Raw genomic sequence first — 27,448 nt, 5'->3', positions numbered from 1 at the left:
ATTTACCCCGCAACTTCCGTCTGGCGGTGTACCGCCGAAACTCCCAAGCACGACTTCGGTCAGCCATGAGCGACGAACTCACGAACAGTGCCGGGCGCATCGACGGCACTGGAGACCCATCGCTCGAATATGACGACGGCGGCCGGTTGCAGAACCGCCGTGGAGGTCCCGCCGCGGCCGCTGTGTCGGTGCCCCCCGATGCGAAATATGCCGTCAGCTTCGCTTCTGCTGCACAAGTGGAGCACGGCGCGCAAGTCGTAGGGAGGGATGACACCGCCAAGGCTCAGCAGCGCTCTGCGACTGCTTACGAGCACACGCCGGAACAGTGGCGGGCGCAAAAAGAAACAATAAAACACCTCTATTTAATAGAGAATTTACCGTTGAAAAGTGTCATCAAGATTATGGGCGAAGAGCATAACTTTTCTGCCACGTAAGTTGTTGCTTTTTCCTAGCGCTCAGTCTACATGTTTTAGTGTTGGTTGCAGTGAAGAAATCTTGACTAACATTGGTTGATTACAGCGAGAGACAGTACAAACGAAGATTCCTAGAGTGGAAATGGAAGAAATACAACAGCAAAGGACTCAAGAGCAGTCAACTCAGAGGCGAACAAGTCTCCAGGTCTTCTGGGGGGAAAACATGTAGAAGACCGGCCGACATGGTCGGGAGAGCCGCTTTGACCCAGTTACAACAACGTCAACAGCGGTTTCCAACCATCCGAGTCGACCTCACTTACGCCAATCAACTCGATCAACAGATCTACGGGCTTTACTCTGGCCTTCAGAACCTCTTGGACGGAACTTCTCAGTTACACAATGAGGCTTCTAGATCTGCAGAACTCTTGTGCTTGCCTTCTTCTGGCACGTACTCGGTCTCCTTTTTCCTGCTTTCAATACGGCTGTTTCAAGCCGGAGATCTCTACAACGGCATGGTAGCAGTCCAGAGGGCTTGCCGAAGTGTCGACAACATCTTGCAGAAGGATGGCATCATGGTATTTCAATCACTCATTCTGGAGATTCCGTTCTACCTGTTGGCTACCGAAAGGCCGAGGGAAATGCAATTCTTCGCACAGTACCTCTCCCTCATACTTTCGATGAGGAAGTCAACACACCCGATCGCCCACTTGGCGAAGATGATTCACCAAATAAGCACGGAAAACCCCGAGACTCTGCTTCATCATCTCGGAAAGCTGTACGAGCTGACCAAAGAAAACTACCAAGACATCCGAGAAGACAACGATTTCGATATTCTGAACGGGAGAATGGACGCCTTATCTCTACGTGGCTCTCACGAGGGCCCAGTAATACGACGGTACGAGTCGGCTCTGGATGGCTTCGCAGTCATGCTGCGCAGGGCACGCGCGCAGCCCAAAGAATCGCCTACTGAGGCCATCGGGAGAGAGTTCTGTCGCATAGCAACAACAACTCGTGTGGCGCCTGTCCCGCTAGACCCCATGAAGGCTTATGAGAAGTTCCTGGAACGGTTCCTCGTGGGAGACGACCATCCCATGTTCCTTCTGACCCAACCCGATCCCTGGATCTTGGAACAGTATGGGGAAACGAAATACCTGATGTTTTTGCACCAGATGCAGTCGGATAATGTAGACTCGGCGATTCAATACCTGAGGGAGTGCACGGAGGCTTTGGAGTGTGCCGGTGCCGAGATGCAGCCGCTGAACAAATACATGAGGAATTACTATGTCGGGAAGGCGCTTGGATTTCGAACGGAACTTGAAAGATTACTCGTCCAGTATGGTCAGGGTGGAGGCGCAGCTGAGGTTACGGCATATTTTGAAGGTTCTAGGCCTCCACAAGAGTTCATCAGCAGCCCGAGGGATGTGGTCGAGCTGCTACCTTGATTGTTTCTGGACTTATGCTTTATCCGTTATTTTGTTAGAGCCTGGCGAGATCGTTCAATACCCTTGGTTTGTTCCAGTGCCCTCGAATGACAGAAAGTATTGTGATATGCATCAGGACTGACATGAAGGCACCGACATTAGGCGAAACATGCTGCAGCTTGTGAACGTTGTAGTGAGCAAAACATTACTTTTGGCTTGGTATCAAAACGCAAAGTGAACTCCATTTCCATGTAGTGACATGTCCAAGCCACTCACCATGACCCTATAATTACAACCAGAATGAAAATCTACATGACCATGAAAACTGTTCCACCAACAACACTACCCGTGACCAGAATAGTCAAGATGGCAGCTCCAGCCTTATCTGCCGTGGTAATCTCTCGTAGAGTAGACTTTCCAGTCCCATCTCCACCGTCGCTCTTGCCTCCATTAACATCTCCCGTCGAGTTTCCTCCGGTATTCGCCGTCACAGGCGGATCCGCCGACGGGACGAGGTTGTACATGACCATCTGCAATGAGGTCATTTGCGGGCCAACACCGACCAGCCCGTCGAAGCCGTCGTTGATCCAGGAGAAGCCGCAGGCTGTGCCTGCTTGACCTTTGAAGCCCGAAGCAGGAGACCCCGAGCAGGCTGCCGCTGCCTTCTTCCCGCTAGACAGCAGCAACTTTTGGATCGTGTCGGCCGTGTGCGTGGCTACTTGTGATGTACCGGCTAGCCATCGAGCAAGATACCCCTTGAAACTTTGGGCGTTCTGGTCGCATTGGGCCGTCGGTTCGCAGTATGATTCGTAGATGATCTCGTTCTGGACGAATTTCGAGGTGACGTCTTCGAGCATTCCGTCCACGCGCGTCTTCCATACGTCGTCTTCGGTGATGTTGTACATAACCGCCGCTCCGTAAAGGAAGATACCGGCGTTGTATGACCACGTCGTCTTATCCGTAGAACTGGGACACGAGCCCTCGAAATGCACTCCGTCCAAGACTTGGTGATCGCTCGTGAGAAGGCCGACGTTCGTTTGCCAGTCCCAGACCTTTGCCGCCCAATCCGAATAAGTGGTGTTACCGGTGTATCGAGCGAGGCGTGCGGCGACGTTGAAAAAACATCCATTCGAGATCGAGTTCTTGTAGTCGTAACCGGCGTTCCACGTGAAGATCTGCCATCGTACACCGCCGCCGCAGTGTTGTGTGTCCCAGCGGGAGACGTATTCGTTGAAGACTGCTTGGACCAGGGCGAGCCATTGCGGTTGATCCGATGGAGGGTTAGGATATTTGTACTCTGCAGCCTGCATGGCGGCCATCGCCCAGAAGCCTTGGTCGTCGTTTCCTTCTGTCAGTGTTTGGTTCTCGGGCATGTAGTCGTTATCATCGCCGACTTGGTGCAGCATCGCTTGCGTCGTGATCGTGTTGTATGAGTCGTCTCCGGTGAGCCACCAATAATCAATGAGCGAACCGAACATGGCACCGGCCTCCCACCCTAAAAGACATTAGCAGGCGTTAACTCATAAGTCATAAACACTTACAGTAGTAAGGATCTGGTAAGTTTCCTGGCGTATCACCAGTGTTGTTTCCGGTGTAGTATTTTACCAATCCATATGCGATTGTGCTTGCCGCACTCTTGATCGACTCTGGCAAACATCAGTCGACTGAAGATACTCTCAGATAACCACCCAAACTTACCATTATCAGTCCATGTCACATCAATAGCATTGACTGCGGTCGCCAAGCTCAAACCCGCCGTCAAAGTCGATAATGCTGGCCTCATTTTGATCGATTGGCGAATATCTGAGAGGATCGGTCAAGGCTTGTTCCCAAGCGAAGTCGGGAGGCTAGACCGGGTGAATCGACGACGTTATTGAATCGGGGGAAATCTTGGCATCGACGACGACGAACAACGGAAGAGAGGCCGGTCGGGACGGGCCAAGACGGGCGGAAGAATTCACCGTGGTTAAAAGGGCACATACACAAACGATCGAGGGGCTGTGCAGACGCGGGTCCAAATTTCGGACTCTCCACCGCTGACGTTTGCTACCCAGTTTAATGCCCGCGAACAAGAATCCAACAGGCTGATACTCAAGTTGCATCTTGTGAGAGGGTAACCGCGCTCCATTGTTGGAGGCTTGCCAACCCTGTTATTCGGACGTTCTTGAATCGGAAATCCGCCATGTTGCATGCAATGGGAAAGGGGAAAAGGGGATGGTTCATTGTGACCGTTGGTTGCTGCCAGGCTTTTGGAGGATGCGGTTGGTCCAAAAATAGTAGTGAGGACTTCACGAGAAGGATTGCTTTTTCTCTTCTCGGTTCATGCTGGGAAGATCTGTTCCATTCTGAGGAAAATCTCAATTTCCAGAGAAGTCCTCCGTGAAGAGGGCGTTCCCGGTGTTTCCGCTGTCCTGCGTCCTCATCCGGCTGAAACCCGAAGGATGAAGTTGCAACTTATTGCCAGACACTCATCCGTAGACGCGAATGGTATTGTATCAGGTGGCCTGCACCAGGCCGCGTCGTCGTGGCATCGCGCTATCAACAAGGCACACCAAACCAACCCAGCGAAGGCCGCGAGCAGAAAAACAGCCGGCTGGGCAGACTCTTGTTTTTTGCGCCGGCACGGGAGAGGTGGAGTGATCTTCGTTGCGATCGTAATGCGCCCCTTTCCGGTCGCCGGCTTTGAGCCGGCGGCAGGCCGTTGAGCGGAGTTGGAAGGGCCAATAGAAGCTTTTGCCAAGGGTGACGAATACTTGACCTGCATGTCGGGTGGAAACATTTGTGGAATCCCTGTGGAGTGCGTGTTGGCTGACGCGTTTCAGTTCGCGATGGAATGGGAACAAGTGCCAGCCCTCTTTTGTTTTTCTCGCGATAAGATGAGTAAGCGGACGCGGTTTCCTCATAAATACAGTGTAGTTGCATGTAGGTGTCACTCGTATTGAATGTTTGTTCAGTAATCTCCCATGATTCAAGAGAGGTGGAGCACCAAGACAAGACGAAAACACCGAGAAACGCGAATCGCAACATTAGTTGGGTTTTTTGGAGACCGCCACTCATATGCGTGAGTCGGTGACAAGTATGTCAAAACGGCCAAAGAGCCGTTGGCAGAGACGTCTATTGCTTCAGCATCAAAAATTCTTGTGATGCAAGACTATGTTCTCGTGTAACCCGGGTAATTGAGCGACTATTTGATTCACCGCTTGCCTCCTTAGGAAGCTCCAGAAAGAGATCAGCTGAGCAGGGGTACCAATTCATTGAATAGCCAAAACCTTCATTGCTAGTCTGATGAGACGGAGTAATACGAGTTACAGAACGACAACTTTTGCATTTCAGAAGACTTGGCGTCCTTTCCGCGGAAGCCGGGTAGATGTATGGTAACATGGACACAAACTTCGACACAAGTTCGACTTATCCACGGCTGCGCAGGTACCGAAGAGCCTCGGAGAGTTGCAGAAGAAACCACCCGGTTGGATCATTAACAGATGAGCTCGCAGTTTTCAGGGCGCCTTGATTCGTAGCACGAAAGATGATGAAAAAGAGAGTCGTCTAACCTCTTACCAATAGTGTTACATGTACATGTATTGAATATCAAATTTTGTCTGTGAATTTATGTCTCAGTCTCACTCATATCAAGCTCAAGCTTAATGGGTCTCAAGGCCACAGGTCTAGTGTAGCAACGACCAAGCACTTGAGGAAATCTATTTCCGGGCAAGGTTTTGCCCGACGCATCCCCTCTCATTGGTTGTGTTGACATCTCAGTAGCAATCATTACACAGAGATGAAGTAAGAAAATATTCTGAAATCAAGTAATTGTGGCGTAGAGGTGAACAGATATGCATCAGTATTGCTGTAAGTATGCGGCGTCTGTACGGAACCGACAAGTTTTGCCGACGGACAGCCAAGTAAGGCATACCGCAAGCCATTCTTCACTATTTTCTCAGTACACCAGAAAAAAAGGAATGGGAAAACCTCGATCAAATACACTGTATCATCAAGATCGACTTGATTGTGGTGTTCCTCGAGTTGCAATAATAAATTCAGAATTCTCATGTGACATTTCAGTCAACCTCGCCAGGCAAGAGGTGTTCTCTCGATTCACCTGTCACTGCACTGGCTTAGAGCGCATCTACCCCTCGGGTTATTCTGCTGTGAATCAATCAGAGCTTTTTCAGAGACATCTTCACAAACCCACCAGACTCGAAAATGAGATTTTGAGGCCTTCACTGCCGGCCGGTTGGTTGGCCGAGTGAAACTCCACCTGAGTTAATTACCACCCACCTGTGCTAGGTATGTTCTAGGCAGCCGTGAGTTGGTTCATTGCTGGTTGGCCCCCAATCCTGAAGGATTTTGCATTCTGCAACCAAAATTCCTACCCAAGTCATTGCTTCAGGTCTGGCAGCCTGGGCGGGTGGGGCCTGAATTTCCCAACTGCAATCGAAGTCGATCTCATTTCTCTAGCATTTCATGCTACTTCGTCCACGTACTCGTGTGGAAAGATGTTCAACCATGAGTGTCACATTTTGTTCAAAGTTGCATTTGTAGATGTGGTAAATTAGCTCTATGGGTCAGGTTACTAGAATACCGAATGTTGCTTTTTCTTGGTGGAATCTGGAGAAGCTTTTGTGAAGGCTCTGTGCCCAAGAAACCTGTGTCGGTTGAGGTTGAAAAAGCACGAGCCTTTGGCCGAATGGAATAGTTGGTCGTTGAGAATCTATGGCTAAGAGGCATTTGAGGATATCGTGTCAGCTATCCAATGGTTGAAGATGGCAATCCGGGCAACTGAGTATGCTGCGAGCAAAGTTGAGGGCCAGGATAAGATCCGGTACTCGACTATAGCGCTACTCAGTCGTCCGAGATTGAAGGGAAACTGAGTGAAAATCTGAGGAGACAAAGAGGCTCGCGACGCAGGCGCAGAGATTACAGCTGACTCACCAAATTTGCAACAGACGGTGCAAGAGAGTACAACAGGGCTTGCACGATAGGAAGTGTGGGCGGAAGGCACGATGACACGTTGACACGTTTTGGCGAAAGACAGTCCCGTAACGTTTACTAACCTGACTTCAGTACGTGAATTCTGAGTTGCGTTTTGCATGGTACTTCCTATTTCGGCCTGGGCGATTCTTTCTCTACAATAAACTGGGCTCCAGCGCCGGTGTACACGTACCCTTCCAATGTGGTCGAATCTGATGTAGTTCGCGAATTGCTGGACTGACCGAATCAGACTTAATGTGGCTTGCGCGACCGATGCTGGTACCAGTGGAAATACTCGAGTGAGATTGAAAAGTGAGAATTCATGTAAATCAGCGAGTGCTTCCTCTGGATATTGAGCACATCTGATCGTAAAGAAGAGAAATGATTGGGCAAATGGCTATGTCAAGCATCTTACTGGGTGTTCGCCAGACTTGCTTCATGCAGGATGACGAAGTCGGCAGTGGAAATGGTAAGCACTGAATAACGCTCATTGGGCACCTGCAAACAGCTAAAAAGCCCTTACATTGCGAGACAAGAATTGTATTCGTTGGCCGGTTTGTACAATCATGTCAGCGAGATGTGCATTTTTTCGGCCTTGGCCTTCATTAAAATTTACCTACTTCCTGCGGAACACATCACCCCAGGACAAATTCCCATTTACATCAAACCTTCAGGCCACAGTACTCACATGAAGGATTTGGGGCAATAACAGTCGGCCAGCATATGGGCTCGAAGACCTTTCTTCCTAAGGGCCATGGCTTCTCAACCACATACAATTCACAACGCAAGGCAGATCTTTCCGGCAGTGCCTACAGTGAGGGATCATGACGCGGCTTCCCCCAAGGGATTGATTTATTCATCACTACACACTTTACATGGACTCTTGAACGTCTTGTCGACGTGCCCCGAGAAGTCTGCTGAGGCCATCAATGTAGCACAACGCCCTGAAACTCGGATGGATTGGGAGACCATGAAAGACAACATCCGAGGCTTGTATCTTGAGCAGAATCTTCCACTCAAGGCAACCATAGAAACTATGGCGGAAAGGCATTCGTTCTTCGCAACGTGAGTATCCAAGACCAAAACAACAGATAACCACATTCAGGTTACTGAAACTTGCATTGCCAGGGAGAGGATGTATAAGCGACAGTTCTCTAGATGGAACTGGAGAAAATACGACTCCAAAGGACTTCGAAAAAGTCGCCTCGATGGCGAGAACATCGAGATGTCGCACGGGACAGCGACCTGCAGAAGACCATTCCGGAAACATCATCACGCGGAGATGAAATCGGTCTGTCATGAAGCACAACTACAACTACGGAGACAGCGGAACTTTCTGATCAATCTAGCCTACGGCTGTCAGGATTATCAACAGAGCGAAGGGCTTTTCATCAATCTTGGAGACCTCATCAACGCATCTTCTGAGCAGGACCCTGATTGGAGCCGAATACGCAGATTCAGTCGACTTCCAAAGGCTGCAGATCACCTTTCGAGACAGGTTTACCTTGCCCTTTATCTCTTTGAAACATGCAATTTCATCAAGGGAGGTGTAATACTGCGCCAGGCCTTTCGGGATTTAGAGCTGGCTGTCGAAGAAACAGCCGTTAAAATTTACCAATCTCTGCTACTGGATATTCCTCACTGTTTGGTTTCGGGAAGCAAAGAGAAAGAGTTGCAGACGTACCTTCGTCATGTCTCTGGCATCCTAGAAATCAAGAAACCCGGGCAACCTCTGACGCGCATAGCAAACACTATGTATCAGATAAGCTTGAGAGGGCTTCGAGGTCTTCAACATTACCTAGCACAGATGCAGGTCATAGTCAGCGATATCTATGCGCAGTTACGAGGCGAGAACGACTTCAGCACGAGTAAAGCCTACGTTGAAGCTCTGCGTCTTGGGAGCCAAAGGAACGATAGTCGACGCCACTCCACGATTCAGAGGGTTGAGAAGATGTTGAATGAGGCGATATCTCATTTTGGATCTGCATCGGAAGAAGCCATGGAGATTGAATTTCACCTCATGGACGCTGTACATGTATTGGGGATATCTTCGACAGCCTTCCCTGGTCTTTGCGAGCGGTTTATTCGTAGAATGACGACGAGGCCGCACAGCTGCTTCGACACTTTGACTTCTCGAGAGCTGCAGCTCTACGCAGTGGCGCATTGGTATCTTTTCGAATCTGCAGGAGACGCAGGATCCCGCATTGCGTATCTGAAAGAGTCGATCAGAGCGAACGAGTGCGCCCTTCAGAAGAAGGACAGCGATGCAAACAAACCCATTTTTGCCAGCAATTTGCTGCAAGATCGTCTCGTTTTGGGGCGTATACTGGCTCAAGGAGGCCGGCATGATGAGGCAGCGAAGATCAGGGAGTCCGTTTTGAACTATGACTTCTTACGACGGGCAATGCAGACTGACCTGGACGAATGGGCCTAGAACAGGTTCACTTCTCAGCGTTTTTATTTTTCATGACATTTTGTACTCGGCGGTTCAGGTTTTCGCAGTTTGTAAGGGGTTAATCACGTGCAACGGATGCAGTAGAGTTCTTCTTCAGTCTACCTTGGCGGCAGGTGGATCATACCGCAACTTAGAGGCGGCCGTCGTAATACGAGAACTACTTGGCTGGTTTCAAGCTCTCTTATTTTTTGCTGTATTGCTTTCGACTCAAAGCCTCAAATTGAACATCATTCCACGGTAATTACTACCAATCCGGTTGGCCTCTCCCGCAGGCCCGTATTGTTGGAAAGTTGAACATACAGTCCATTGTGTGCCCGAAAAAATCTTCCACCACAATTATGGTCGTTGGAGCAGCTTGACATGTAAGCTTTCGTAAATGCTAGTCCGGATGTCCGTTGAGGTGAGAGGATCCCACAACTGTGGACTCTGACCGTATCTTTCAAGCTTTTTCAAAAACGCCCGATGTCAGATGAAGAATTGTTCAGCTCTCAAAGGGTTCCTCGCCCTGTTCAAACTTTACCCGCGGAAACCTAAAAAGGTAGACGCGTAAGTTTTCAGACAAAGGAGGCCAAGCTCTCAACCTGTTGTCTGAACAGGCCAAGTCCAAGAAAACAGAATCGATCTCATGAGAACAAAGGGATTTGTTCAGTGTTAGAGAGAAACTTTGCAGTCATGAGGAAGTCTGAGCGAACCTCTAATGTAGTCCGGTTTAAAGAGTAAGGTGTACAAAAAGAAGAAGAAAAAGCATCACCGACTTCCACCAACATGCGGAGGGACCACACGTACTGCCATCCTGTTTCCTGACTACGCTGAAATGTTGTTGCTACTCAACCTCCCCGTCGAGGTTCTTGAGGCCGTCGTGCAGGCTTCAGATACCGTATCGACCCTGAACAGCATCGCTCGTACATGTCGTCACCTGAAAACAATCGCCAACCCCATCCTTCATCGAAGAGCCCTCCAAGAGAAAGCCTGCTGGGACTGGGCCACCAAACGCGACAGAGGCGACATTTTTGAACGGGTTCTCGCCCATCAGATAACATCGCGATGGGTCTTCCGTGCCCATGACCTCAACGTGTGTCTCCTCGAGGCCTTGAAAGCCGGCAGCTTCAGAATTGCCAATATCCTCCTTGACGCGGGTGCGGAAGTGCTATACAGCGCCGGCTCGCGACAATGTCCCCGCTGTGATGAGACGGTGGATTGGCTGAAAGGGCAATCTCGTCTCCATCTCGGCTCTCTCGCCATAGCCGCACGAAGCCGTTATCACCTCACATTCTGGTACAGATCTATCCCTGTCAAGCCCTATAATTCCGAGACCGAGTATTGGCGGCTGAAGAAGCGAGCGATGGAGAAGATCCTGCGTCAGTTGAGGAAGGACTTGGACCAAAACCGCTTAAAGAATCCTGAGGTCAGCCGTGATGAGTATCAGAGGGAGTTAGACATTGCTCTCGTCGAAGCAGCCAGCGCGGACGCTCACTCGATCGAGCTGATGGACTTTCTTCTCACAGCCGGCGCCAACATCAACGCAGACGCCAGCGTCAATGCAGGCGTTGACAACAGCCCGCAGGTCGTCGGCCAGGTGTGGCATAGTGCTGTGGATGAAGAGGTTCCAAGTCTTTTCCGCGCCAAGGTTGAGTTTCTTATAAACCACGGCGTCGACACGACAAGAGTGTGGTCCTGGCACGGCGTCCAGACAACCATCGACTTCTTTCTCAGAAAGTTGCAATGGGCTTACCTGTACACAGGCGATGCCTCTTTCGTCGAGAGAAATCTGCTTTTCACCGACATTCTAGAGTCGTTTGGATGTTTGCAGTGGCCGCAGGTTCGGTTTGGACACTCGACGGCGGAAAACGGGTCTTTGCCAGACATGCAGGTCCGCGACGTGAACGAACCGGGTGCGAGAGAGTTGCAGATGATTTTTGATGATGATCCCGGGAGCATGAAATCCATGGCGCTTCTAGAGGCGCTACGGAGTCACTTGCGCCGCAAACAGCCCGGGAACTGCGCAGAGACGTCCTCGTCCGTGGCTGAGCAGCCAGAGGTCTATGGTACTAAGGAGATTCGAGACTTTGATGCTTGTTGTCTAGAGCTTCCGAGGGGAATCGAAGGGTTGGAGGAGCTTTATAGAACTTGGATTGCTGAGCGTCAATGCCTCAATGTAACATGAATGAAAGCGTTGACGGCAGTAAGCTTGGTGCGCAAGTCGAGGCAAATTCACAGGCAGTTGCAGAAACTGGACATAAGCAAGCAAATATAATTGTTCATCTCTCATTATTAGGTTGTTAATCATATGATCCACCTCTGCCCTGAGCCTCTGCCACCTTGTGCGATGCACACAGCGCTTACGGCAAGCAGGACAGGAAGCTTCCAAGCCTGTCGAGAACGGGCTGCTGCTTCTCCTTGGGGGCAGTCGTCTTGTCATTCGAGTCGCCGACGCTGATGGAGATGTAGCATCCGGAAGAAGTACCGACGACCTTGTTCTCCTCGGGGAGTCTCTCCTTGGCTCCGCAAGTGCTGACGTCGGGGCCGGAGAAGATGGCGGGGTTGATCCTGCTCAGCACCCACTTGAACTCGTCGGGGTTGTTGCACTTGGTGTCCGTGACCTCGGGGAAGTTGACGTTGAGCCAGACCTTCTCGGGGAGGTAGGGCGCGCCGCCGCTGACGATCTTGGAGACGAGGCGGTTCGCGAGCTCGCCGTAGACGGCGCTGCGGGCCGGGACGGGGGTCGTGTTCCACGCGAGGGTGCCGGAGGAGGCGCCCGAGAAGGCGATGGCCGGGATGCCCTTGGTGCCCGAGGCGTAGACGGCGGTGCCGACGGTGCCGGAGACGAGGACGGAGAGCCAGAGGTTCGAGCCGACGTTGGGGCCCGAGACGGCGAGCTCGGGCGCCTGGCCGTTCCACTGCTCGGCGGCGAACTGCTCGATGCCGTAGCGCATGGAGGTCACGGGGTACGAGTTGACCCAGCGCAGGTCGGTCCGCGTCTCGTTGACGCCGACGGGGCCGCTGTTGGCCGGGCAGCTGTCGTACTGGCAGGCGGCGGTGCGGGCGGCGGGTTCCTCGTCGCGGGAGCCTGGGTCAAGGATTAGCGACTTGATTCTTTGGTAAGTCGATTAGATGAGGACTTACCGGAGCCGGACTTGTTCTCGGCCGGGGCGGAGAGGAGGACGTCGTGGCCGGAAGCCTTCATGGCGTCGTTGAAGGAGCGAGCGTAGAGCTCGGCCCAGCCATCATCGTTGGATTGAATGATGCGGATGCTCTGGACGGCGAGGGCCTGCGCGAGCAGGGCGAAGGTGGTAGAGGCGCGCATCTTGAAAGAGTGACGATGAAGCGGGCGAGGAGAGCTCGATTGTAATCGGAGGCGAGGTCTGAGGCTTGAGGCGTGAGGAAACAAGACCGTTTGTGAGAAGTTTCCCGGCGATCGGCCGAGTTTAAGTAAACGAGAAACCAAACGGTCACACCCTGTCGGCCAGAAGCTCATCCACGAACCATAACTGACACGTGCCTCAGCCGGAGCTATCCCATCGGTAATCCCTCCTCCTCTGCCCTGTCAGGACTCAATCGTCGTCCAACATCTGCATGCGGGCCAAATGATCGTCGACTTCGGTCCAATACTCCAAGATTAGCGTCAACGGTTCTTGGATCTTGTCAATATCCCCGCACCCAATAGACGTCGTGCTCATTGCGGCGCCCCTGATTCAATGAAACCTAACCCCAAAAGCGCGACCGAACGAACCGAAGAAAGCTGACATGCGCTCTCTCTTGGAGCTTCCTGTTTGAACCCCCGCCGCCTCACGTCATTCGCTGAAGCTATTTACACGTGGGGCTTGGCTGGGGGGCAGAAGACTCCAAAAGACTCACAAAGGTCAGAGAGGTTGGAAATGATGGAGATTGCATATCGGCCATCGATGCCGCAAGGGGGAGGCAGTGCCGATGGAGAATGCGACCATGGACGGGAGGGCCGGGACCAGGGCCGCTGCCGTCCAGTGTCATTGCATCGGCCCGCAGGGATGAGGGAGGACGTTCATGCTCGTCAGTGCAGAGATTCCGGGGTGTTTAATCCTTGTCTCTGCCTTCCCGCCGTTCACCGTTTGGGCATGTGGTCGTCTTTTCGATGGTGATTGACTCGCGGGGAGGGAGAAATATCGCAAAGTCTAAAGAGCGAGCGCTGCAAGGTCCACGACTTTAAATTGCCCATCGGTGAGCTGACAGCTCTAGTTTCTTCTCACGGTTATCGGCAATCAATTTACACGCGTCATGTCGTATTTCGACGAGGACTTCAAGGCTGAAGAGGCTCCTCCCATGGTCCTTTTTTTACCTCATTCACACTGAAGTCGGTCCTCGCCGTCATCTCGTCGTCCGAAAACTGAAGTCGAGTATCCGCTGCGGTTGCGCAGGCTCGCGACCAACAATCGAGAGCTTCCTGAAACCACGGCATCCCCGAATCGCCCACTCTCTCGGGCTCAGCCTCTGCCCAATGCTCCGCGCGACCGACGGATGGCAACAGGCAGAGCCACACCAGCCCTGCTGAGGCTCGTCTCATATGCCACTTTCAGTGACGTCGAGGTGCGAGCCGATTCGCTGAGCTGTCATAGTGACATTGATGTATTGAACGGGGTCATGGAGAGGGAACCAATATCGTGAGGGCCTATATTTTTTCCAGGTCAGTTCATTCACGAATCGGGTTCATTAAGATGAAGCATCGTGCGACCAGAAGACCAGCGAAACTTCAGTACTGCGTATAGTACTGCGTATAGTAATGATTTTGTTTACCTTGTGGTTGCTTGGCCCCATAAGGGTTTGCCTCGCTACAAGTACCTCGACCAGCGAAACTTCACGTGAGGACTGATGAACTCGTCTCATCTTCATCTCATCTTCGGTCGACAACAGGAGGCGCGCACACATGAAAACGGCTTCCGAACGCTATCGCCGCCCATGTGAGTGAGTGGGGCGATTGAATCGTCACCGACATTTCACTGGTTTGCAAGAAAGCCAGGCCAAGGGTGATTTGTATGTGTGTCAATTATGTACTATCGTATCCTTTGTGAACTCCGTCTCACTCTTCTCCAAATCAGTCTTCACCAGTTTACGCTGTAGCTCATGAACCGTCAAGCAGACGGCGGGCATCACTGCAAGAAATCAGAAGGCACCTCGGGTCCTAAGTGGAAAAGTCAGAAAAGTCTCAGCAAGCGAGATCGCGTCAACTCACCCCAGACATGGAGGTTATCCGGCGACGCAGGGTTATGATGCGTCGGCTCCGAATCGTCGAGCAAGTCGCCGTCGACGTAGTGCTCCATGATGAAGCCAGAAGGATCAAACCTGTGGCGTATTAGCACAAACCGCTCCACCACGGCTTTTTGCACGAAACACTTACCAGTAGTCGAAGATCTGGCTGCCCATGATGTGCCTGCCCACTCCCCAGCAGTTCTTGTGGCCCTGGTGCCTCAGCCAGTCGTGACCGAGCACCTGCGCGTCGAAGTCGTGCGTCTCGAACGACGAGTGGTGGACGTGGAACTTGGGTCCCTCGAAGAAGAAGAAGCAGTGGTGGTCGACGTAGTCCTTGCCGCGACCCAGACGGAAGAAGACGGTCACCTTCTTGTCCTTGTTGTCGGGGGCGTGGACGAGCTATGGCAGTGTAAGTCGAGTTGACCGTGGTCGTGCTGGTTGAGCGTGGAACCTACCTCGCTGGGGAAGAAGTTGAAGTTCTTCGTGTAGAACTCGTACGCCTTGTCGAAGTTGGTGAGACACACGCCGAAGTGACCGAGCTTGTGTACTGGCGCAGGCCGTTTCGTGAAGCGCTGCTTGTGGTTGACCTCGCGGTGCTTCTCCGTGGGCTGGTCCATCAACAACCCGTCAGCAATCTCACCCTAACACACCTCCCCATCGCTCAAAACTCACAAAGTTGAACTTCAGATTCGGGAACCCAGGATCCCTCCTCTCCACGGGCGTCTGCCCGTACACCAGGTGGAACGACCACCCGTCGACCGGGTCCTTGAAAGTCACACACTTGCCGCCCCCGGGAACGTCCTTCAGCTCGTAAATCTCGGTCGCGCTCGGCAGCGTCTTGGAGGCGTACTCGAGATCGTCGAGCGACTCGACGACGAACGCCGGACCTCCGAACTCGTCCTCCGCGGCCTCCTCCGCGCAGATGACGAACGGCTCGGAGCCATAGCCGCGGTAGTACGTCCTGTTCCCCGCGCGCTCCGTCTCGTAGAAGCCGAAGTCGTCGTAGAACTTGCGGGCAGCGTCGATGTTCTTGTGTTTGTAGAAGACGTGGGCGAGGCGCACGAGCTGGATTTGGCGTGACATGATGACGGTGGTCGGGTAGTAAACTAGTTGGAAGTTCGCCTCTGACAGATGTTGAGCTGGGTCGACTCGGGGACAGTTGAGAACGCGAAGAGTCGAAATACGTCAGGCTACGTGCGACAAAAGGTTGGAGTTTCGGAATCTTCTTATATCAACCGACCGGTCCAACTGTTTTTCGCAAAAGCCGTTGGAGGGGAGACATCAGCCAGTTTAATTCCCCCGCACTACCCCACCACGGTTCCCCGGACGTCACGCACAGCTCGGTACTTGAGGCTTGGGCGGTCGAACAGTCCGGCGGACGGGGCGCGTCGCGAAGTCCCTTGTTTCTCGGCGTTAGTGGCGTTGGCGTTGACTTCAGACTGGCGCGTGTGTGCCGAAACTCAGACGCTGCGCGTGGCGTCGGGGACGGACATTTTCAGAGGTTCAGCCCTGAGGCGTTGCCCAGGTTTCCGAGGTGGCCGAGGGATAAACGTGTGTACTGCTTGATTCTACCATAGAATGGCGACAAATGTTGTCTTGAGAGTGTCTGCCGTTTGTGTCATAAGAATTGCCGGTCGAAGTTCCCGGTGACATCACAAGCTCCTTGAGGTGCGGAATTACGGATTTAGCTGGGCAAACTGTGTTTGTTCTGACGTGTGGCCATAGCTTTCGGGATCAAAAAGTAGCTTCCGGCGTGATGCGACACACAAGGTTCGCCTTGTGATAGTTGATGGTAGTCGGCTTTGGACATTTCGATAGCCCATGTTTCGGGACCGATACATCCTGTATGGCGATGACTACGATTGCGCGATGTTCAGGTCGGCTTCAGGCGCCTGAGGGTATTCTAGACATATTCATTTACCTCGGTCAACCGACTAGGTTTCGTTCAGTTGTGACTACGACCATCAGCCGCCGTATCGTCCATAGAGTAGAAACCGATGCGATTGTTGACCGGGGTCCGCCGACGGCCCGCCTGCAGGTGGACCGAGGCCGAAGTGGGTCTGGAGGGCTCCGGAATACCGGCGGCGTTCCGGTGGAATGCCGGCAACAGCTAGTCATCGCGAATGTACCAGAATATCATTGACAACTACTCACAAGAGCAATTGTGTTGCGCCAAGTATCGGTGATTTGATGGAGGGAGTTTTCTGATGGTAACAGCGCGCTCTCTACTCAGCACACACCTCGGTCGGCAGCGTGCCGATCCCGATCGACCCGGCTCTCTACAACGGGCACACGGAAGCCACAGGCTCACACCTCCAAGCTCAACTTCTCCCACCAGGATTTTATTGTAAAGACTGCTCAAAGAAGAGAACTAGCAGAGCTATCGCCTCATTCTATCGCCTTATCAGACTTCGATCTTTCCACCTACGAACTGTTTCCCTCTCCTGGCCGCCAAGTATTACAATGCAAACATGACAGCTGCCTCCTTGGTTTTCCGGTCTTGCAAACACGCAGAATCTCTGGACCCATCTATTGGCTGAAAACAATCACATAGCTGACGTTCATCCATGTTCAATGCAGAAAGACACAAATGCTTACGTGCTTACGCTCGAGTCGCCTGGTGTGTTTGACGATAGCCTCTCAAAAGCAGAAATTCGTGAGATGGCCATCCCCGCGACGGGCCCAAGTCGGACCTATGAGGCCAGGACAGCGACCGGCGGCAGTCAACTCCAATATCGGAGACGCATGCTCATCCCGAAATTGAGCTGCATTACCTGCGCTACCACCTTTTGGGATACCATGCTGACTGCAGCACATTCCTACTCAGCCGGCGATCTTCAGACATGGTCAGCGCGGAGGGGGATAACCAGGCTGCTCATACGGGAAGATGTCCCATGAGGTCGATTGAACCGCCCCGCCTTCCGTCTTCGTCCTCGCAACCACACACAAAACAACAATGATCGACTTCACACTCTCCGAATCCCAACTCGCCGCCCGCAAGAACGCAGCCGCCTTCGCCTCGCAGCTGCTCCGCGGCGCGTACGAATCCTACACCAAACTCCCCAACGACGGCGTCTCGCGCTTCCTCTCCACCAAGCCCCTCTTCGAGACCGCCGTCCGCGCCGGCATCGTCAAGTCCCTGGTCCCGCCCCATCTCGGCGGCACGGGCGGCACGCTCCTCGAGTCCGCGCTCGTGACCGAGGAGCTGTTCGCCGTGGAGCCCGGCGTCGCGCTGAACTTGCTCACGGACAGCCTGGGCCTGATGCCCCTCGTCTTCTCGCCCGCGGACGAGGCGCTGAAGAGGGAGCTGGTCGCGCCGTTTCTGACGGGCGAGGGGAGTCCGCTGGCGGCGTTTCAGTGGTCTGAGCCGACGGGTACCGCGAATTTCCTCGAGAAGGGAGGGAGGGGGATTCAGACGACGGCGCGGAAGGACGGGGAGAGCTGGGTATTGAATGGCGAGAAGATCTGGGCTGGGAACGGCGCTGGGTGGGACGGGCGCGGGGCCGATGTGCAGACCATATTCTGCCGCGACGTCGGAATCACCACCGACGACCCCGTAGATTCGGCGATGCTCCTCGCCGTGCCCCGCGCCGTGCTCGACGAGAACGACACCGGCGCTTTCCGCGTCCTGGCGTACCAGGAGACACCAGGATTTACGGCGCACTGCGGCCCGCACGTCGCCTTCAAGAACCTCCGCGTCCCTGAGAAGTACGTCGTCGCCACGGCCGACGCGGCGGTGCAGATCGTCGAGATGGCTTTCGCGGCGACGGGCGCGATGGTCGGCGCGATGGGTGCGGGAATCATGCGCACCGCGTTCCAGGCAGCGCTCAAGTTCGCAAGAGAGAAGGACCAGGGCGGCAGCGTCAGGGTCATCGAGAGGCAGTCGGCTGCGGACCTGCTGATTTCGCTCAAGACCAGGATTGACACGGCGCAGCTGCTCAGCTGGAGGGCGGCGCATGCGATCGACACGGGCGCGAGGAACGCCGTTGAGTTGTGCTCGCAGGCGAAGATCTATGGATCTGAAGCGGCGGTCGAGGGTGTTGCGGAGGCGATGAGGGTTATTGGCATGTGAGTGTCGTGTTTGAATTCGAGCTTGGAAGGAGCCTCTGACTGACATGAATACAGAGCGTCTTGGTCGAGCGAGTATCCGTTTGCAAGGTTGGTGCAGGAGGCTGCTGTTTTGCCCATCTTTGACGGCGGTAACCAGGGAGTCAGGAGGAGAGTAGTGCAAAGGGCGATGATGGATCCTGAATATGATCCCTTTGCACTCTGAGGAAGGAAATAGAAAGTGAAGATGCCTGAGTACGCTGATGGTTCTGTCCGAGATGGCAGCTCCAGGACGACTCTGGCGCTACCCTTCTTGTGTAGCAAATTGAAGGTCATGAGTATCTGGCGTTGTGGCAGAGTGGTCTAATGCGCAAGACTAGAAATCTTGTTCCTTCGGGAGCGTCTGTTCGAATCAGGCCAACGTCGATATCTTTTGACATTTTTGCCCGTCATGAGACCTGCCGCGATGTCAACATTTGATAGAGCATTTTTCAAGTTGTAATTGCGTCTGTGACTTTTTTCCCCGTCCAGTCTTTTCATTTTCCATCTGATTGTTGGAGAGGAGAGTTCAGTCCCCATGGAACAGCAATAGTAAAGCAGGTCCCGTCCCGCCGATGGCCAGTGCGCTAGCTCTGAGTCCGACGCCGCCCAGTGACGAAACTCGCCGCCTGCGATCGCAACTCATCGCAATCTGCCCCTCCAAACATTTCATTTCCAATCCGTCAACCCCGCGCTCGGCCTTTCCAGAGGACGACGTTTCCCTCTTTCTACTCTCAAAAACCGACGACTAGTCCTTTGTCACTTTACCACACGCATCTCACCAAAGAAGACAAAAGAGAAAAACAGAAAATGCCCAAGAAACTCTCCAAGGCCCCGCAGCCGGGCAGCACCTCGACCCTCGCGACGGCCTCGACCTCGACGACGAACTCCCTCTCCCTCCCGCGCGTCCTGACCGACGACCTCCCGCTGCCGAAGCTCATCGTCTTCGACCTCGACTACACCCTCTGGCCCTTCTGGGTCGACACCCACGTCTCGGGCCCCCTCAAGGCCAACGCCGCCCACTCCGCCGCGACCGACCGCCACGGCGAGTCCTTCGGCTTCTACCACGAGGTGCCCCGCATCCTCTACACCCTGCCCCTCGCCGGCGTCAAGCTCGCCGTCGCCTCGCGCACCAGCGCGCCCGAGCTCGCGCGCGACATGCTGAAGCTGCTGCACGTGCCGCCGCCGAGTTTAGAGGAGGGCGGGAGCGGGGGTGGAGGCGGAGGGGGAGGGAAGAAGGAGAAGACGAGGAGGGCGCTGGAGTTCTTCGACGGCGGGCTGGAGATTTATCCGAGTAGCAAGATTCGGCACTTCGAGAGCATCGGGCGGAAGACGGGGATCCCGTTTACGGAGATGTTGTTCTTTGACGACGAGAGTCGGAACCGCGATACGGAGAGTTTGGGGGTCACAATGCACCTGGTGAGAGACGGCACGTCGTGGGCGGAGATTGAGAAGGGTGTTGCGGAGTGGCGCAAGAGGAGGGGATACACGGGGTAGAGAACTGGCGCGGCGGCGGGATAGAAAGGGACGTAGAGGCTTCGATTTGGCGCTCGGCGGCAAAACTTTGAGGAGCCCGAACCCACGGGCTCGGGGCTGACTGCCGTGACGCAATGCACGACGGGACGGGATGATTAAACCTAAATCTGATCGCAGGGTCTTTTGTATAGATGGGACGATGCGACGTCTTGATACCAACAATTTCCTTTAGACGAAGAACATATGATGAAATGGAAAAAATGCTTCGATTGTTTACTATAACTCCAGACCATGTTGCCTTCAACCATACTATTAGGAACATCGAAACCCTCGGGGGTATATATAAATCCGTGCCCAAATCCCACAAGCAGCAAACAAAAAAACCCGTCATGCCAGAATGCAAACCTCCTCTTTCTATGCTCTAAGTATCTTGAAAAAACAACATCTATGCCAATCCGGCGGGAGCGGTCGTGCTGCCGTTGGTGTGCTTCTCTGTGATCTCCTTGGTGTCGGAGATGGAAAGCTTGGACAGGTCTTCGGCGGGCTCGATGACCTTGACGGGCTCCGTCTGGGTGCCCTCGGTCACGGCGGCGTCCTTCTCCGTCACGGCTTCGGTCGCGCTGCCGTTGGTCTTCTCGGCCTTGGCGGGCGGCCAGGTGCGGGGCACGGAGGCGATGAGCTCGTTCTGCTCCTTGCCGTTGACGCTGCCGATGCCGAAGCACTCGACGCGGGTGCCGTCCTCGGTGACGCGCCAGACGGCCGGGCGGCCGGTGAAGGCGGAGTGGCCGTTCTCCCACTTGACGACGCCGTCCCAGGCGGGGTCGACGGTGGGCTGGTCGCCCCAGGTGAAGTCGAGCTCGCCGCCGTACTTCTTGGGGATGTTGCGGGGCTCGATGAACTGCTCGAGCGTCGGCTGCACCTCGTGCGGGCTGAGGATGAAGATCTTGGAGACGGTGATGGGGTCGAACCAGCGCTTGATCCAGCCCCAAACGGTGGAGAAGAAGACGGGGGCGCCGATGATGAAGATTCCTGGCTGGTGTTAGCTACACTCTGCGATCTGCTTTGAGGCCGGGAGTCTGTCTTACGGTCAAGGGTCTCGGGGTAGTGCGCCGTCGCAATCTGACTGGCCGCCTGCATGTGCCCCTTCAAGTTCCAGAACTGCTTCAGGCTGACGCCGGAGATGTCGACGATGTTGGTGCTCAGCGTGATGGGCGTGTCGTTGAACTCGCGGTCCTGCAGCTGCGTGGAGAAGGGCTGGTTGAACCGGGTCAGGTTCTCGTAGAGCGCGAACAGCCTCAGCAGGCCCTGCGGGGTCTTGCCGTCCCACTTGGCCTTGCTGAACGTTTCCTTGCCGGACTTCTCGTAGGCGGCGATGGCCTTGGTGTCGAGGTGCTTGATCTCGAAGAGGTACAGCGGGATGCCGCGGCGGTCGCGGCGGCCGGTCCATTGCGGGTACAGGCGGCGGCTCTGCTCGTAGGCCTCGAGCTCGATGGTCTTGTAGAGGGTGTCGATGTCGCTGGCGGCGCGCCACTCCTCCGTGTCCTTGAACTGCGTGAGCGCGTCGGCGGGGACCCAGCTGCGGGCTCTCAGGTATCGCCTTTTTGGAGAGAAGGGGGAAAAGAAAGTCAGCTTCGCGAATCCCGAGACATCCGGCGGCGCAAAAAGGCGACATGAGACTTACAGCAGTGTCTGGTCGTCGTGGGACGCCGGCGGGCCTGGCTTATACAGCGTCTTCTCCTCGAGCAGCGCCTTGAAGGCGACGAGCTGCGCCTCTTCGTGCTCGCTGAGGTGGCCCAGATGGCCGCGCGGGTAGCCGTGTTCGTTGACGGTGGAAGCGTGGGATTTCACCCTAGCGGCGGGGTCGGAAGTCGCGGCATCGGCCATGTTGTTGGGTGGTATTTTGTGCGATGTTGTTTCGGTATTTCGAGGTTCGGCGGTGTACAGGAATTTCGACTTTGACGCGCTTTTTTTACGAGGACGGAGACGTGCGTATTACCCGTCAGTCAGCATCGGCGTCAGCAAGCAGATGTAGTAGCAGCGACGTCGCTCTGGGGAAAAAGATCGGGGGCCTGGAGCGGGCGGCGGCGGACATGCAGCACATGGTGGGCGGTCGTGGGCGGGACAAACGGGATCCGTTGGGTCTCTTTCTTTTGCAGGTGGAAATTTGGTAATGCCCGGGCTGCAATGGATGGTAATCGGCGAGGGGAGATCCCACTATTCCCTTCCGGTGTGCAGGCGACCCCCTTGTGATCGATCCCTGTCTGGGGTGGCTCCTATAAAAAAGCCTAGGGTAGCTCCTATAAAAAAGTATACTATTTAAACTTCTTTATTATTATATTAATTAAGCTAAAACTCTACTTTATATATTATTTACTTTATTATTATTATTATATAGCTATTTCCCCCCCTATATTTTATTATAACATTTAGGATATTAATTATTTCTCTTTTTTTTTATTAAGCCTTTTTAATAGTATTAAAAATAATACTTCTATATAAAATATAAATTAATATAAAAAAGTAATTAACTAAATAGTAATTACTCTAATAGATATTAATTAAGAGAGATTAATATATATTTAATAGAGTTTTATAATTTAGCTAAATAATAATACTATAAGTAATAATCTTTTAGAGCTATATATTATAGAGAAAAAGCTAAACTAATATACCCTTAAAATAGTTAAGCCTTTAATATATTATAATACCTTTATTTTTAAGAAAGAATTTAAAAGAGGTTTTATTTTATTTAGTAGTTACTTAAAGGTTATAAGAGTTATCTTTAAAGTTTTAATAGAGAGCTTAAATAGCTATTAAAATAAAAGTAATAAGTATTATCTTAAAGGAGTTAAAAAAGCTTAAGTAAAAAGAGAAATAAAAGAGAAAATTAGCTTATTTCTACTATATAATAGATTTAATTCTATTAAATAGAATAATAATATAAAGATCTAAATAGATAAAGCTATTTATAACTACTTTTTAAGTAAATTATATACTTAAAGTTTAGATTTTAATAATTTACTTTTAAGTTAAACTAAGAGGGAACCTATTTATTTATAGTATTAGGAATAGTACTAACTTTATTACTATATTAGGTTAGAATACTAGTCATATAGCGTATAAATACGCTTTACTTATATACCTTAGTAATTAATCCCTGTCACCTATTAGCTCTATCGCCCGCAACGGCTCCATTTACCCGATGAACCCGAGCCAGTTGGCCAATGATTAGCGTCTCTTTGCGCGCCTTACGTCATACAAATCGGCCGAGATGCTGAACCTTAGGAATAGCCTCAATTCTCGACATCAATCAGCAACACGGTTCAGGATCTCAACCATCTTGATCCTTTCGAACCGTGACTACGTATCGGACCCGCGTACTGACATACGCATCCTTCTCAACCCCCAACCTCACCAGAAGCAGCCAAGAAGCAAGTCACGACGATGCGGGCGCCACCGCATCCTTCCGCGCGTGACCGGCCAATGGCAAACATCATCAAAATGTGACGTTGCGAGTCATTGTGGGGGCACAATGTTAAAACGCAGCAAACGGCTTCCGAGAAAACCAAACATCCGGTGCGCGTTTTGCAGGCGAGTTTGGCGTCAGGCTCACCAAGCCTCAAGGTTGCCCTGAGCTTGCTGCTTCTGAATCAAAAAGCGCAGCCCTCGGTTCCTCTCACGAGATCACCGAGCCCACGCGGGAGATGTGGAGGTAATTAATTTCATGCCCCTCGAGGCTGCATCCCGACGCCGAAGACGCTCCCTTGCCCTTGTCTCACCAATCAGAGGCTGCTATTCGAACCCATATGGCTCTTTCTGGCAAGCTAGTGTGAGCTTCTCGAGTCGCAACATTCGCCGCCAATCGGGCCCGTCTCGTGAGATTCGCAAAATGAAACTAGTTCTGAGTTGACGTTTTATTCACATTGGACTGCACAGGAGCATATATCAATCAGCAGTTCGCCCCACGCCATCTAGCTGAACGTCATCAGAATGCTACTGTGCCTGGAATAGGAATACACCGGCAGAAACATTCTTATGACAATTCACATGTATTGAGCGGCATTTGAGGGCTCCAGGAGTGTAACAATATATGTCATTTTATAGATGAAGAAGGAGAGGTCTATCTGCTAAGTAGAAGGTGCTGCTGTCTGAGACGGATGTTGTCACCCTTGAGGCTCTCGATCCATGCCTCTAAGTAGTAAGACCCCCACCCGTGCAAGTGCTTGTCTGAGCAACACTTTGTTCCTTGCCTGGCTTCTTCCTCCGCGCAAGCAGGACCAATCTCGGCTGAGCATGCTAAATTGAGAGTGGCCGACGAACTATCCACGGCTTCCAGACCATTTGGCTGCGAGAAAGCCGTAAACTGTGTCGGGTCCGGATGAGCCTCCAGATATTCGGCCGCGTGTCTCTCCAGGTTGCGGTGCGTCAGGCGAGACCTTGATCTGCCTATGCTGGTCCCGCTCACTTGCCCAGCACCTTCTTCATGGCCTTTCCAAACTCGGTCTTGTAATCCAATTCGTACGACTTCAGGAAGAAGAAAGGATCCCTATAATGCAGGTATTCTTGGCCACTGGGATATTCCACGGGGACTTTCAACTCGCCCAGCCTGACCATGACTGCGGTGACAAATTCAAGTCTGTTTTCGGCAGTGTTGGCCTTGTTCTGCTTGTCCCGCCAGTCCTTGAACTCCTTCTTGAAGGCTACAATATTTACTGGACCAGTTGAAAACTGATTAGGCTCAACTGACTCAACTTGATAGCCGTCACTTTCGTAGCCGCTCATTTTGTTGTGGAATTTGGTTGTTTGATACTGATTGTAGTGTGTTTATAGAGGAATGATGAGAAGAAAAAAAGGTTGCGGTTTGCTTTATTGTACTAGGTAGTAGGAATTGTTGTGTGACTGTGGGTGATGAAGTGTGAGAAGATGGAAATGCTCATGTAGCACAACGATGTGAATTATATACTATTGGAGACGCAGATATTTCTGAAGTTTGAAAGATATACTGTTCAGATACTGCTTGGTTTGACGATCCCACACCAACAGTCACCATAGCTGTTTGAACAAAACCGAGAAGACCTGAACAACAGAGAACATCCCTTAGCCAAGCAATGAACAGTTCCGGTGTTGTTCACTTTTGAGAGTTGATGGTGAAGATTTACTCGTTTAGATGTGTGGAGCTTGGTTATTAACCTCTGTTGGGGCCTGAATTGCAGCTGCGGTGGTGTCGTCTTTGCCGATGAACATGGGTGGCGTTTCCGCCCGAGCGGTGTCATGGACTCAAAGGTTTATGTTCACCAAAATGCTTTTCCCATATTTTGGGCATCGAACTTGAATTAGCAATTGAGTAAACTCGTTGAGATCCCTGTATTCAGTTGAAATCCAATCAAAGAGCAGATGGAAGCCAGAAATCAGCACCGGCATCAAGAAAGCCTGTGTTCACCACCCGCCCCACCCAACCATTCCATCCTCGCCGCAGCCAACTTTTGCTTCTGATCGGGTCCCATGCTAGACCACCATGCCTTCGTCGGCGCCGGTGCAAAGCCCCCGGCCGGAGAGTTCTGGCCGGGGTCGTGCAGCCGCGCGTGATGTCCCTCCGCCCTTCACAACTCCATCTTTTGCCTTCCGAAGTGGCACAGGGCCTGGTACCATTCGAACGCCGCGGCGTGCTGTTCGACGTCGCCCCCGCAGTGCACCGCGGCGCAGTCGGTGATCTCGTCCATGTCCCACCGCGGGAAGAAGGCCTGCTGCTCCCTGCAGAACTCCGGCACGGTGACGGTGGAGACGTCGAAGCCCTTCTCCCGGCCGACGAAGTTGGTGAAGTCGAGGCATTCTCTGTAGCACGGGGGTAGCGTGGTGAGGGGGACGAGGACTCCGTCCAGCGGTGGCGGTCTGGCGTGGGCGGTGGTGGAGAGGAGGATGGTTGCGAGGGTTGTGATGAGCTTCATCGTGATCGAGTTTTGTCCACGTTCTGTCGTTTCTGTGATTGGTAGATTGTAAACAACGAATCTATATGAGTGATGTGGTCCAACTTACTGTGGCGAAAAGTGCTTTTGCCTAGTTATAGAGAGGGCTGCGGGCGGCACGAAGAGAAGGTGGCGGCTCAGGGGTTTCTGAGGGAAGGCAAAGGGGTTGGTAGAAAAGGCGTGAGGCGGGTGTCACGAAAATAATAGTGATACGTCTTTTGCCTATAATCGGCGGACGGATGGACCAAGTCGAGGGTGCTGTGCTCAATCACTCCCATGAGTTCCGGCTTCCAGCTTGAACTCGGGCACAAATTCTCACGACGGCGCAATGCCATTGGCTGGGAGAGAAACTTTACATGAAATCTCCCAGCGGACTGAGATAGCAAGGTGGCGGCACGGCGGTCGTTGAAGGTTCAACAGCGGGTTTTCTGGTTTGGCTGCTAGAGAGGTTCTCATGAACTTAGATCTTGGTACAGATCACCACGACCGGGAAAGGTGATTTGAGAATGTATATAAGGCCAATGATTCCCCCCAGATTCCCGGTGATTTCGTTCTCAGGTTATCCTCACACAAACATCTCCTCCTTCACAAGAACATCTTCCAACCTGATCAACCCTATCTACAACCTACCTCAGAAGGACCTATATCTTCAACAACATCACTCACAGAGACGTGTAAGTCTTCATCGACTCTAACAAACTTGTATGAAACTGACTAACAGTCCCTCCCTCAGTCAAATACCTCTACTCCACACACAAACTCCTAAAACAACCTCACGATCAACCTCACAAACGATCATCACAATGAGACCCGCTCCCATTCTCATCTTCCTCGCCTCCCTCGCCGGCGCCGCCATGGCCGACACGAAGTGGGGAGGCCCTGCCCCCAAAGACGACAGAATGAGCCTCGACCCCCTTCCCGAGTGCTGGCAGGAGTGCTTCAACGAGGGTAACAAACTCAGCAAGCCCTGGGACGTCAACACGATATCGAAGCGGGACTTCTGCGAAGACAAGTACTTCGCGGTCTCCTACTGGCGGGGCTACACCTTGAACCCCTGCACCGCCAAAAAGTGTCCCAACAAGGAGGTCCACAACACGGCTAGGAAATGGTACAGGGAGATGTGCGAGCCTTACCTCGGCGATGACCTCTAAAGTCGGGATGGGAAGTGTACAAGGCGTCGAAGGAAAACAGATGGGAACAGGTGTTTGGCGTATCAAGAGTTGGACTGGGCAGGCAACAGATCCAAGACATTGCAGGCAATCTGGGAGCCCTGCAAACAGTACTACTCTTCCTGCCACATGAGGTGGAGGTTTGACGAGGGTACTGGGGGCGGGGAAAGTGTTCAAAAGGTTTCGCGTCGATATTCAAACAACTCAAGGGGCGATTCCTAGCCTCTGTTGCCACCCAAACGTTTCTTCTACCTGCAATGTGACGTTCATCGTT

At 52.7% G+C, this 27,448-nt stretch overlaps 11 protein-coding genes across 11 annotated transcripts; 5 read left to right on the top strand and 6 right to left on the bottom strand.

Annotated features, from left to right (window-relative positions):
• Positions 1 to 65: 65 nt before the first annotated feature.
• Positions 66 to 1,855, top strand: CkaCkLH20_09271 (uncharacterized protein; the record flags this gene model as incomplete). Its single annotated transcript, XM_038891986.1, has 4 exons — positions 66 to 325; positions 389 to 430; positions 520 to 610; positions 701 to 1,855. The coding sequence occupies 4 exons, from the start codon at positions 66 to 68 to the stop codon at positions 1,853 to 1,855; spliced, it is 1,548 nt and encodes a 515-aa protein (XP_038742569.1).
• Positions 1,856 to 2,142: 287 nt separating this feature from the next.
• Positions 2,143 to 3,617, bottom strand: CkaCkLH20_09270 (cell wall glycosyl hydrolase; the record flags this gene model as incomplete). The annotated part of the gene is made up of 3 exons (XM_038891985.1): positions 2,143 to 3,329; positions 3,376 to 3,480; positions 3,533 to 3,617. 3 exons carry the CDS (start codon positions 3,615 to 3,617, stop codon positions 2,143 to 2,145), a joined length of 1,377 nt encoding a protein of 458 aa, XP_038742568.1.
• A 6,457-nt stretch (positions 3,618 to 10,074) lies between these two features.
• Positions 10,075 to 11,424, top strand: CkaCkLH20_09269 (uncharacterized protein; the record flags this gene model as incomplete). The annotated part of the gene is made up of 1 exon (XM_038891984.1): positions 10,075 to 11,424. One exon carries the CDS (start codon positions 10,075 to 10,077, stop codon positions 11,422 to 11,424), a length of 1,350 nt encoding a protein of 449 aa, XP_038742567.1.
• Positions 11,425 to 11,599: 175 nt separating this feature from the next.
• Positions 11,600 to 12,564, bottom strand: CkaCkLH20_09268 (5 3 -nucleotidase family protein; the record flags this gene model as incomplete). The annotated part of the gene is made up of 2 exons (XM_038891983.1): positions 11,600 to 12,327; positions 12,384 to 12,564. 2 exons carry the CDS (start codon positions 12,562 to 12,564, stop codon positions 11,600 to 11,602), a joined length of 909 nt encoding a protein of 302 aa, XP_038742566.1.
• Positions 12,565 to 14,380: 1,816 nt separating this feature from the next.
• CkaCkLH20_09267 (glyoxalase) lies at positions 14,381 to 15,563 on the bottom strand (the record flags this gene model as incomplete). The annotated part of the gene is made up of 5 exons (XM_038891982.1): positions 14,381 to 14,412; positions 14,464 to 14,573; positions 14,629 to 14,879; positions 14,936 to 15,088; positions 15,153 to 15,563. 5 exons carry the CDS (start codon positions 15,561 to 15,563, stop codon positions 14,381 to 14,383), a joined length of 957 nt encoding a protein of 318 aa, XP_038742565.1.
• Positions 15,564 to 17,436: 1,873 nt separating this feature from the next.
• Positions 17,437 to 18,753, top strand: CkaCkLH20_09266 (acyl-CoA dehydrogenase; the record flags this gene model as incomplete). Its single annotated transcript, XM_038891981.1, has 2 exons — positions 17,437 to 18,548; positions 18,606 to 18,753. The coding sequence occupies 2 exons, from the start codon at positions 17,437 to 17,439 to the stop codon at positions 18,751 to 18,753; spliced, it is 1,260 nt and encodes a 419-aa protein (XP_038742564.1).
• Positions 18,754 to 19,376: 623 nt separating this feature from the next.
• Positions 19,377 to 20,063, top strand: CkaCkLH20_09265 (magnesium dependent; the record flags this gene model as incomplete). Its single annotated transcript, XM_038891980.1, has 1 exon — positions 19,377 to 20,063. The coding sequence occupies one exon, from the start codon at positions 19,377 to 19,379 to the stop codon at positions 20,061 to 20,063; it is 687 nt and encodes a 228-aa protein (XP_038742563.1).
• Positions 20,064 to 20,487: 424 nt separating this feature from the next.
• On the bottom strand, positions 20,488 to 21,926 carry CkaCkLH20_09264 (sec14 cytosolic factor; the record flags this gene model as incomplete). Its single annotated transcript, XM_038891979.1, has 3 exons — positions 20,488 to 21,071; positions 21,128 to 21,618; positions 21,724 to 21,926. The coding sequence occupies 3 exons, from the start codon at positions 21,924 to 21,926 to the stop codon at positions 20,488 to 20,490; spliced, it is 1,278 nt and encodes a 425-aa protein (XP_038742562.1).
• A 2,577-nt stretch (positions 21,927 to 24,503) lies between these two features.
• Positions 24,504 to 24,824, bottom strand: CkaCkLH20_09263 (uncharacterized protein; the record flags this gene model as incomplete). The annotated part of the gene is made up of 1 exon (XM_038891978.1): positions 24,504 to 24,824. The coding sequence occupies one exon, from the start codon at positions 24,822 to 24,824 to the stop codon at positions 24,504 to 24,506; it is 321 nt and encodes a 106-aa protein (XP_038742561.1).
• An 818-nt stretch (positions 24,825 to 25,642) lies between these two features.
• CkaCkLH20_09262 (uncharacterized protein) lies at positions 25,643 to 25,987 on the bottom strand (the record flags this gene model as incomplete). Its single annotated transcript, XM_038891977.1, has 1 exon — positions 25,643 to 25,987. One exon carries the CDS (start codon positions 25,985 to 25,987, stop codon positions 25,643 to 25,645), a length of 345 nt encoding a protein of 114 aa, XP_038742560.1.
• An 821-nt stretch (positions 25,988 to 26,808) lies between these two features.
• CkaCkLH20_09261 (uncharacterized protein) lies at positions 26,809 to 27,156 on the top strand (the record flags this gene model as incomplete). The annotated part of the gene is made up of 1 exon (XM_038891976.1): positions 26,809 to 27,156. The coding sequence occupies one exon, from the start codon at positions 26,809 to 26,811 to the stop codon at positions 27,154 to 27,156; it is 348 nt and encodes a 115-aa protein (XP_038742559.1).
• Positions 27,157 to 27,448: the final 292 nt, after the last annotated feature.

Source organism: Colletotrichum karsti (assembly GCF_011947395.1).
Source record: "Colletotrichum karsti strain CkLH20 chromosome Unknown Scaffold33, whole genome shotgun sequence".
NCBI classification, from domain to species: Eukaryota; Fungi; Ascomycota; class Sordariomycetes; order Glomerellales; family Glomerellaceae; genus Colletotrichum; species Colletotrichum karsti.
This window is presented reverse-complemented; position numbering and strand designations above follow the sequence as displayed.